Source organism: Triticum aestivum, chromosome 2A (genome assembly GCF_018294505.1).
Source record: "Triticum aestivum cultivar Chinese Spring chromosome 2A, IWGSC CS RefSeq v2.1, whole genome shotgun sequence".
Lineage (NCBI taxonomy): Eukaryota > Viridiplantae > Streptophyta > Magnoliopsida > Poales > Poaceae > Triticum > Triticum aestivum.
This window is the reverse complement of record NC_057797.1, coordinates 571,370,462-571,381,782: the sequence shown is the minus strand read 5'-3', so window position 1 is coordinate 571,381,782 and position 11,321 is coordinate 571,370,462. Positions and strand designations below refer to the sequence as shown.

At 47.5% G+C, this 11,321-nt stretch overlaps 1 protein-coding gene across 2 annotated transcripts; it reads left to right on the top strand.

Moving 5' to 3' along the window:
• The first annotated feature begins 6,349 nt into the window (after positions 1-6,349).
• On the top strand, positions 6,350-8,772 carry LOC123189490 (small nuclear ribonucleoprotein SmD1a). 2 transcript variants are annotated; one of them, XR_006495862.1, is made up of 5 exons: positions 6,350-6,539; positions 6,681-6,757; positions 8,007-8,198; positions 8,279-8,456; positions 8,546-8,772. XR_006495862.1 is itself a non-coding variant. In XM_044601919.1 (4 exons), the coding sequence occupies exons 1-4, from the start codon at positions 6,526-6,528 to the stop codon at positions 8,338-8,340; spliced, it is 345 nt and encodes a 114-aa protein (XP_044457854.1). In that variant the 5' UTR covers positions 6,350-6,525; the 3' UTR covers positions 8,341-8,538. The 2 variants fall into 2 exon arrangements, 1 of the variants encoding a protein (XP_044457854.1); XM_044601919.1 differs by lacking the exon at positions 8,546-8,772 and having other exon boundaries at positions 8,279-8,538.
• Positions 8,773-11,321: the final 2,549 nt, after the last annotated feature.

The window sequence follows — 11,321 nt, the reverse complement described above, 5'->3', positions numbered from 1 at the left end:
ATGCTTTCCTTACGCTTAAGATGCCCGGTCCACGTGGCATCATTACAGTGAATGGAAATATTAAGCGATCCCTGCGCGCCGAAGAGAGTGCGACTGCCTTGGCAGCCGCACACTAAAAAGGGCCTCACCAGCTAAAGCATTTGATAGGTCGTCAAGACCACGGACACGGTTAGACGAGTCCGGCGCAGCTATATGTAACTCACACAGGTTTGATAAGCCACACCCCTATTACAAATACAAGGGGCTCAACGCACGCAGACAAGTGGCAATTTTTACTCATCTTGAATTATACATGGTTTCTTCAAACCTACCTTTTTGCACGACAACTTTTCACCTAAGTTTCTCTCTTTTATAGATGACCATCGTGCTACACCCGTCCAGGATACGGCACAACGGAGACACGGGCGCAGACGTGCAGCAGGGACCCGCTCCAAGGATTCTTTTTAGATTAAGACCCTGCGTAAACCTTTTTTACTGTATCTTGTTGATACACATCCCTCGGATTCTCAAATACAATTGAGAAGGATGCTGACGTCTTGGCATGTGGCCACGTCAGAATAAATGCCCGTACCTGGACACAAGGGGCTTCTTACAAAGGGCACTATTTAGGCCCGGTTTATACCATAAAGACCGAATATCTTAGGGAGTGTTCGGCGTCGCGAATTTGGCCTTATATGCATCAGCTCTGAATCATGTCTTTGGTCAAATGTTGGGGTTGCCCGGCTCCTATGTTTTGGTACCTTACGTTCTGCTCTATCGGCTAAGGTAGCACTAGGAGAACTACTGCGATTGTGCCCTGGGTCATCCGGACGAGCACCTCAGTAGAGAAAGCCGAAAACTGACTGTTATGATATAGCATGAGACTGGTCAACCACTCGATGACCTATCGGAAAGTTAGAATTCATCCGCCTTAACGAAGGGCCGTTTCCCGGCCAGGCACGTACGCACCCAGAATTCGGGAGAATGCGGAGCCAACAGGGGCTATATAGTAGCCCCATCGTCAAACTCCTATGGCTAAGTGAAAGTGTTAAAGCATTATAGTCCGGTTGCCTCGTTCGCTGCGCTATCACCTCCTTAATAGGACCAAGACATTGGGTTAAGTGTGAACACGCGTCTTCTGCGAACACCTCCACATTATATGCGTGGGGGCTGAAGCCGACGACTGCAATCTTTCAGGTTATACACATGTATACATAAACGGCCGCACAGGAGGCATCATATTACTTTCAGGAAAAAGTATAAACACAACCTTAATAAATTTCATAAAAACATTGTGTTTACAATGGGAATACATGTCACTCAAACATAATATTCTTCGAGCATTGGGCCTCTATCAAACGAGCACCCTCGAGAACCTCTCCGAAATAGTGCTCGGCAGCCACTCGGCCTATGGACGAACCCTGCGCCGCAACAGTGGTAGCATCCATCTCCGCCCAGTATGCTTTAACACGGGCAAAGGCCATCCGCGAGCCTTCTATGCACGCCGATCTCTTCATCGCATTGATGCGCGGCACCGCACCAAGGAACTGCTTCACTAAGCTGAAATAGCTTTTCGGCTTCGGCTTCTCCGGCCACAAGTGATCTACGACAGACCTCATGGCAAGCCCAGACAACCTATTAAGTTCGGCCCATTCGGCTAGCTGATCAGTCAAGGGAAGCGGACGCTCTGGAACGTTAAATTGCGACTAGAACAACTTCTCCACTTCACGATCTGTCTGATCTCGGAAGTGTTCAACCGCACCGACAGCGCTTGCCGCCAAGTCCATATATGCGTCTGCCGAACTCCACAGCCGATCCAGAGGGGCATACCGCGGATCCCCGAACTTCCTCTGCAGCAGAAAGGGCTTCCCAGCCGCAATATCCCCAGCTTCGCGCAGCTCCTCCTTCTTCGCCCTCATAGCAGAGCGAGTGTCTTTGGTCACCATCGTGGCCTTTTCAAGGTCCGCTGCCTTCAATCGGTTCTCTTTTTCAAGGAACTGGCAACGGTCGGCAATGTCTTTTAATTCTACGGCCATCTTGGCCATCTTCTCTTTGCTTTCGCAATGTGCGGCCTTCTCGGCTCTTAACTCTTCGGCTGCCTTCAAAGCAGCCGCATTACTAACTCTTGCTTGTTCCTTGGCTCAGGCAAGTTTTGCCCGAAGGGTCTCCACGGTGGCAGCTCCGTCTGCAGTCACAACATATTAAAGATACTGGCATCATGCTGCTCTTATTATGTGACATTCATCAGAAAAACATTACTTACCCCATGACTCGTCAAGCCGCTTGTTAACAAGCTCGATGTCGGCGTCTGCCGCATCTAGTTGCTGCTTTAGTTCAGCAAACTCATGAGTCCGGCTAGCCACCGAAGCTCCCATTACCTGTACATTAAAGCGGTATGGTTATTGTCTGGGACTACGATCCTCTGTTTGCCGCTGTCCTCGGTGACAACCAGAGTCTCGGGGGCTACTATCTACACAGGGCACACCTAAAAATGTGCGGTACCATCACAAATGTACATCATTTTACGTACCTTAAAGCCCGTCAGTAGACTCACAAAGGCATCATGCAACCTGCTTTCGGCGAATGAAATCCTTTCCAATCACCGTACCCATCAATGTACGGTGTTCCTCTGAGATGGCTGCTCGCTCCAACAGCTCCCTCAGTACGTCCGACCGCATAACAGATGTTGCCGGACTCTTTTGTTTGCTCTCTTCAAGAGCCGGACGCTGAGGACTTCGGGTAACTATAGGATTATCTTCTGGCCTCATCGGATCCGGAGAGGCCCTCCGCGACGACACTTCAAGGTTGCCCGCTTCTTGAGCGGGGGAGTCCGGGGGAGGTGTTTCGCTCTCCATCATCTCCGGAAGAAGATCCCCTGAAGACGAGCTCTGCTGAGAAGGGCTAAGATCCGAACTGCAAGATAAACGCTTCGATTATTTTCCTTAGAGGTAAGGTAGTACATCTCCACTATTAAAGTACTTTCTGATTACTTACAGCTCGTTGGAGGGCTGATCCTCGCGCGGACTTTGTGCGGCAAAAGCACCCTCCAATGCAGGACCCTCTAGTGGAGACTTCTTCTCCCGTTTGGAAGCCTCGGTTTCCGGATCTTTAGAGGCAGTCCTCTTCCTTCCCCGAAGCGAGAGAAGGTCGGATTCTTCTCCTCGGTTATCCTCCTTCACGGAGGTGCTCATTCCCTCGGTTGGAATTGGTAGCGATGGGGGCCCACTTTTGACCTCATTATCCCCCCCCCCTTTATCTTCCTTTGAGGGCTCCGAGCAGGGTGCTAGCTCGAGCATCTTTTCCAGTACCGGATTCTCCAAACCCTCAGGAAGGGGGGCCGAACACCGAATCATCTTCGCCTTAGTTAGCCAGTCATGGTCAAAGAGCGACTTCTTAGAATGACGTCGTGGTAAATAAAAGACGGTGTGTTCGGCTAAAGGATTACTTACTTGGTCGGTGGTACGGTTGCTGCTCAGGCCCATGTCCTCGATAGTATCCGGACACTCTATTTGGGGTCCGAAGAATGATTTGTACATCTCCTTGTGCGTCAGGCCGAGGAAATTCTGAATAGTACGCGGCCCTTCTGGGTTGAACTCCCACATGCGGAGGGGCCGGCGTTTGCAAGGGTGGACTCGACGAACCAGCATGACTTGCGCCACCATAATCAAACTGAAATCTCCTTCGAAGAGATTTTGGATGCGGCTTTGTAGTATAGGCACGTCCTTGGCAGGACCCCAGCTCAGCCCTCTGCTAATCCATGACATCAGTTGTGGTGGAGGGCCTGAGCGGAAAGCAGGGGCAGCCACCCACTTGGCACTTCTGGGAGCTGTGATGTAAAACCACTCATGTTGCCATAATCCGGACACCTCTGGAAAGGAGCCTTTGGTCCACGGAGCTCCTACTACCTTGCTTATTAATGCGCCTCCACACGCTGCATACTGCCCCTCGACCATCTTCGGCTTCACGTCAAAGGTCTTGAGCCACATGCCAAAGTGAGGGGTAACGCGGAGGAAGGCATCACACACGACAATGAATGTCGAGATGTGGAGAAAGGAGTCCGGGGCTAGATCGTGGAAATCTAGCCCGTAATAAAACATCAACCCCCTAACGAAGGGATCCAGAGTGAGGCCTAGTCCTCGGAGGAGGTGGGAGATGAACACGACGTCTTCATTGGGTTCAGGAGTAGGGACGACCTGCCCTCGGGCAGGCAGCCGATGCGTAACCTCGGCGGTCAGGTATCTGGCCTCCCTCAACTTCTTGATGTCTTCTTCCGTAATGGAGGAGGGCATCCATTGGCCTTGAAGGCTAGATCCGGACATGATTGAAGGTCCGGAGCACCTGACCTGGGCTTTGGGTGTTAGAACTCGAGACGGGGAAAGGATTCGATTGAGCACGGAAGGAAAAAAAGTAAAAGCCTTGTCCCTTTTATAAAGAGGGTGAATATCAAGCGTCCTCTCCGTAGCCGTTTGGGACTTGCCTATAATCTAGGAGTCCTAGACACGGTTGGGTTACCCACGCCCGTATTGATGAGAATCCCGTAATAAAGGGACACGATCTCTACTTCGACGAGACGTGTCAAAAACTGCCTCGCGTTATGTGCGGGGCTAGTTAAAGGAAACGGTTCGAATAATCACCCAACCACGGCTTAATGTCATGTTGCCAAAACAAGTCAACAAATTAGATTTGTGAAAATATTATTCTCTCTACGGTGGTATGTGGAACTTATTTTGCAGGGTCGAACACTATCCTTGTATTCAAATTCTTCCGTGATGTATTCGGAGGAGGAACCCGCCTTGCAATGCCGAAGACAATACTGCGCGCCGGACTCATCGTCATTGAAGCCTGGTTCAGGGGCTACTGAGGGAGTCCTGGATTAGGGGGTCTCCGGACAGCCGAACTATCTCCATTGGCCGGACTGTTAGACTATGAAGATACAAGATTGAAGACTTCGTCTCGTGTCCGGATGGGACTCTACTTGGCGTGGAAGGCAAGCTAGGCAATACGGATATGTGTATCTCCTCCTTTGTAACCGACCTTGTGTAACTCTAACCTCTCCGGTGTCTATATAAACCGGAGGGTTTTAGTCCGTAGGACACACCAACACCAACAACAACAACATATAATCATACCATAGGCTAGCTTCTAGGGTTTAGCCCCTCTGATCTCGTGGTAGATCTACTCTTGTACTACCCATATCATCAATATTAATCAAGCAGGACATAGGGTTTTACCTCCATCAAGAGGGCCCGAACCTGGGTAAAACATCGTGTTCCCTGCCTCCTGTTACCATCCGCCTTAAACGCACAGTTCGGGACCCCCTACCCGAGATCCGCCGGTTTTGACACCGACAACGTTCGACTACATCAACCGCGTTACTAAACGCTTCCACTTTCGGTCTACGAGGGTACGTAGACACACTCTCCCATCTTGTTGCTATGTGTCTCCTAGATAGATCTTGCGTGACCGTAGATTTTTTTTGAAATACTGCGTTCCCCAACAACAACTTCCTCACCTTCATTGCAAGATTAGTCACCAAGTTAACATGTAACTAATCTAGTGTCATATCAACATTCCTTGTAACGCCATCGCACTTGCCGGTATCAATAAAAAATCCAAAAGTTCTAGGGCTCCTCATACATGATGTGATACCGACAATCAAATTGTAACATGAAAAATAGGATGTCCTCCACAATCCTAAAGCGCACTTCATGCAGCACCGCCCAAGCAAACTACATCGTAGTTTGCGACGAGTTCTGACCAAATGACTTAGCAGTTAGAAGCCTTATTCGGATTGTTCAAACCTTTGGTCCTTGTGAACACTCACAGTGCCTTTCTCCTTCAGATCAAAGACTCTGCAACACTCCAAATTGGGCTCAAGCATGGTGCCTGAAATGTTGGGCTCTTCCTTCCCTTTAGTAAACACAATCTGGCCTTCTGACGGTGGTACATCTCTTATGGACTCAAACCAATCTAGAATTCTAACCAAACCGCTCGCCAAGGGCAGAATGCTGGACTAACCAGCCCTATGATCAGCCTGAACTAAGTATTCATGGAGAACCAGTTATCATCACGAGGAAAAAGTTTGAAAAGAGATGCCCTCGTCGGACACAGAAAATGGCCGGCATGGTACTGAAACCCTAGAAACCTACTCCCTCCGTTCGGAAATACTCGTAGTTGAAATTGATGTATCTAGATGTATTTTAGTTCTAGATATATCCATTTTAATGACAAGTAATTTCGAACGGAGGGAGTAGGTACCTTCTACACACGAATAGTTTCTTTTTGAGAAAACAACAGGCTTTGTTAGTTTGTTGGGGAACAAAAATAGTCGGTGCCAGCGTATTGTTTCTGAGAAGCGCAGTGGCCTCACGGCCTCTACCGAGGCCTAAGACGTAAAGCCCGGCCCAAGTGAACCGACTCACCAGCAACCAGCCAGGTCAGCCTTCAAACTAGGGTTTTGCCCTCCCGCTCCGAGAAAGCAAACAGCTCGAGCTCCTCCGATTCTGTCCGCCTCCGTTCCTCCGCATCTTCCCGGCCGCCGCCAAGATGAAGCTCGTCAGGTAACGCCCCCCCCCCCCCCCCCCCCCCCCCCCCCCCCACTTTTCTTCCCTTCTTTCGGATTGGTTTTGTTTTGCCGTTCCTCGCTGATCTGGTCGGTGTAATCTCCCGCCGCGGATTTGGGCGTTTGTGTTGGGCCGCAGGTTCTTGATGAAGCTGAACAACGAGACGGTCACCATCGAGCTCAAGAACGGCACTACCGTCCACGGCACCATCACCGGTATGCTTCGACCTCACTCCTCCCGAGTGTGAAATCCTGAAATTTTAGGGTTTCTTTCAGCGCGTCCGTGTCTAGGATCCGTTAGTTTTGTCCCCGTGCTTTGTGTTTTTGAGATCTAGTTGCGTGTGCTTGCCTGATTGTGTGGCGTTGTTTTGTTTGGTTTAGAGCTCGTGGAAGTGAACATATCTTCTATGTATGGTCAGTGATTTCCTTTCGTAGTTGAAGGATTAGGTAATTATTACATACAGTGTGGAACTGAGATGAAGATGATTTGCTCCATTAGTTTTGTGGCGCACAATTAGTGATGTTTCTTTGCATTGGCTGTTCAGCTTGGTCAATTAGCAATTTGATTCATACGAATTGTGCGGAGTGCGTTTACATTCAGCCGATCTTCTCTTATGTGTCCGGTGCTGTCCACTCCTGTTGTTAAATACATGATGTATTTTGTACTCCCTCTGTCTGAAAAAGCTTGTCACTCAAATGAATGTATCTAGCACCAAGTTAGTGCTAGATACATCCATTTGAGAAACAAGCTTGGGACAAGCTTTTTCGGACGGTAGGAGTATATTGAAATCTTTAGTCTTCTATATATTATTCCAAGGAATATAGTGATGTCATCTCCTTATGATAGTGTAGTAACATACATTAGTTGCTCAGAATGAGAATGCATTGGGATCATGTACCTCTGTATGCCCCCTCCTAATCCTCTTTGTTACTCCCTGATGAATGTTTATACTATTAAACCTAGAAGAGGAACACACCGCACTAAGTTTGATGAAAGGTGCAATAAACAATGTAAGAACATTTGATGAAATTTCTTTGCAACTGGAGAACATTTGTTTTGTTTTAAAAAGGGTACTGTAGGAAATATGACTTGAAGATTGGAATAATGGTTTTCATATTTCTACATTCGTTTTGTTACTTGAGGTCTTCTGGCCTTAGGGTTTATAATGTTTGCCAAATTGGATTTTGTTGAGTATATTCCATAAGTTTCCACTGCTTATTAAAAGAAAAAAAATGCATCCTGGAAGATTCGTATTATGTAACTTCTTGTTGCAGTTTAGAAAACCGGGTTGCCCAGTTTTACTCTTCAGTCATGTAGAATTCGGGAAATCATTGTTTGGACCCTGTCTGGCTCTTCAGTTTTGCAACTCCCATAACATCGTGCTGCTGCAACTATTTTTGTACCAACTGATTGGGATCATGATTACTGGTACTGCAGATCCTCTGACTGATGCATATTTTGTAGGTGTTGACATAAGCATGAATACTCATCTGAAGACCGTAAAGCTCACAATGAAAGGGAAGAATCCTGTAACCCTTGATCACATCAGCGTGAGAGGAAACAACATTCGGTACTACATCCTCCCTGATAGCTTAAACCTGGAAACGTTGCTGGTTGAGGATACTCCCAGGGTCAAGTCTAAGAAGCCAACTACAGGTACAGTTTTTTTTTACCACAGCTATTCTATGGTCAGTTTCCACAAGAACTGTAAACTGACCAGCCTACTTTTGTTCCAGGGAAGCCTATGGGTCGGGGTCGTGGACGCGGCCGTGGGCGTGGCCGGGGCCGGGGGCGCTGAGCTTTATTGTTCCCTGCTTTGGAAGCTCGTGCAGTGCAAGTCCCTACAGCGTAACCTGCTTCCTCTGCGAGCTATGTCGAAGAATGTTTCTGTTCTGTTAGAAGATGTCAATCTAAGTACGTGTTGATGCGGAATCATCTCGCCTGTTTGACCTATGTTCTTATATATTGTTCGTAATGCATTTTCTCGGGAATTTCACTTGCAGGCCTCCAGACTTTTGAAATGCTAAGTGGCATCATGTGCTGTTACTTGTTACCCTGGAATTCTTGCCCTTGTGCTTTTGCGTAGCAGTAAGTTGTGTTTGAGTAGAAGCTGACCCTTTTTCTTTTGTGGCAATGCTTGAAATTAAACTGGGATGGGGGCACTGGTATTGCAGATTACATATTGACATATTCATCTGAAACATGCACCCGTCTACAATTCTTGCCTGTATGCTGCGATGTTAGGCTTGATCACTTTCTGTGATTTGATTTTCTGCCCGGTGTGGTTTTGCTTCCTATGAGTTTGGAACTAATGGAATCTTCATTTTTACTTGCAATGCCCACTCAAAATCCAATTAGATGGTGGGTGATGTTGGTTCCACCTCCCTCTTTCACCGTAGGCTACGTTTGATGCTGTGGTGGTCTTTTTTTAGAGCATTTATATATCCTGGAATCTCTCCATCTTGTTTGTTGAGACAATTGTCTTACTGGAATGTAACTCCAAAAGGCTTAGTATAGTCAAGTAAGTTTTTGGAATGTGTTCGCAAAAAAAAAGTTGGTAAAAGTTTCTGTAACCGGCCACATTCCACAGCGGAATCAGATATAACCTCTCGGTCGTGATGTATCCATCGTTCAGACAGTGCCGTGCCGAATCGTGCAGCGAGCGTTATGGGTGATGCGTTTGAAGCGACAGGTTTGGCCGGCCGGCCGGCCCATGGTGGTGTCATGTCTGGGACAAATGTTGGCCGGAGCATTTGCCTCTGTCTCTTCACCGTCTTACGTTTCAGGATCGGGACGAATTAAAACCTCGACGGCGATCAGTTTCTTATAAGCTTTATCAAAGTGTTAGAACAAATTTCTGATAATAACCCCTCGCATAAATGCGCGTCCCAATCGAATTGATTCCATCCTGTCAAGCCCGTCGTCCGTCCATCCATCCATGCCCTCCCAGTCCTAGTCTTCCTCCATATGCGTTGTCAATGGAGGACACCCCCAACCCCAATCAGCCAAGCCGCACGCATTATCCTCTTCCATCTTCTATCTATCTAAAAGGCAAAAGACAAATATTCCGCAGCAAAAGATGGAGGAAAAGCAGAGCCGAGCCGCCTGTTGCTCTCTGCAAATTGATTCCCCCCACATGCCCCTCGATGCCAAGATGACACATCACGGCATCAATAATCCCGTCTTGTTAGACATGTGTCTTGGGCCAGGCCACACGGGATCGAGATTCTGTGCATGGCGGAAAGGCAACCCGGAGAGAGATTTCCCGTCAGCGGACCGACCGTTCCACACAGTCTTAGCTTCCCTGGCAAGCGATGCCATGCACACCACCGTTGAAGCGAGAAAGAAGGGCGCTCGTTGGAGTGGTTACATAGTTGTCCAGCTCCATCAGTTTTGCTCTCTCTTTTCGAGCAAAGTGTAGCTGCCGGGTTAAAATTTTCTCTGATAAAAGGGCGTGCCCGCGCTGCTCCAGCCTGCCTGCCTGCATGTTCCAAAACCCTCACGCCGCAGCACCGTCGCTCGCCTAGAGAGAGAGAGAGAGAGAGAGAGAGAGAGAGAGATCAAGGTTTATATAGAGGAAGAAAAGAGAGGAGGGGGAGGAAGGATGTGCTTCAAGTTGAACAGCAAGGAGAGGGTGGGGTGCTGCCTGCTGGTGCTGCTGTGCATCGCGCTCCTCGTCGGCGTCCTCTTCGGGATGGGCGTCTTCCGCCACGGCTACGACAAGCTCAGCGAGCTCGGCCGCAACCGCACCTGCTACGACTGCCACACCAACTAGCCACACCCTCGCCGGCTAGCGCGCCGTCGGCTTGCCGGCCTACTCATGTGCATCTATGTATGCATGTATGTATGTATAGCAAACTGTGCAGAATTTTGTTGCTCTGGTACGCAGCCGAGGGTACGGACTGTTTTTGTGTTGCTGCTGCTGCTACTATCTTCTATTCCTTCTGGTCCATTTTTATTGTCGCTCAAACTGAAGTATCTAGAACGGAAAAGTCTGAAATACGTCTAGACACATTCTTTTCAGCAACGACTAATATGGATACAGGGCTCTCGGTTTCTTGTGTTGCATCGATCATTTTGTAGGAACGAGCTGGAATGGTTTGGCCTACTTCCAGACCTTATAAACCCTAAGAGGAGAAAATATATATGTAATACTCCCTCTGTTCATTTTTATAAGGCTTTGTAAACGTTTCAGACATTATGCAAAATAACTTAATTTCATTTGTCTGAAATGACTTATAAAAGTGAACGGAGGGAGCAATAAACTACTCCCTTTTGTCTCAAAATGTAAGACCTATGGTTGTAACTCAACACAAATTGCAGTCGACAAACAAGCAAAGTTAGGGTCGAAGGAACTTAGAAATGCTTTGGAAACTTTTTGCTTATGATCTCTAAGGAAAAATAATAGACAAACATTATTAAGGGAAAACAGGAAAACAAGTCAATTACAAATTATTTACAAGAGAACAAAAAAGAACAATTTATTTTACAACAACTACCTCTAAAACTCTCCACAAGATATATTCAGATTTAGACATATAATAAAAACAAATTAACACATATCATCCAGCCAAATAGCAACAAGCTTCATCCAATTAAACTCAACCATTTTCGATGGTTCATGTTCAGTGAGTCAAAGCTCAAATTTCACAAGCTCAAGTGTCCTTATAGAACCACGGGTTACCTAGTCAGGCACACATCTGCAACTACTCATAACAAAAAATGGTGTTCAATAACTTTAAAGCTTGAGGACCCAAATGTTTTGAGGTGATTTAAACA

Coding starts and splice junctions, on each gene's coding strand:
- LOC123189490 (XM_044601919.1), top strand. Junction 6,758..8,006: donor CGTCCACGGCACCATCACCG/GTATGCTTCGAC, acceptor CATATTTTGTAG/GTGTTGACATAAGCATGAAT. Junction 8,199..8,278: donor GTCTAAGAAGCCAACTACAG/GTACAGTTTTTT, acceptor CTTTTGTTCCAG/GGAAGCCTATGGGTCGGGGT.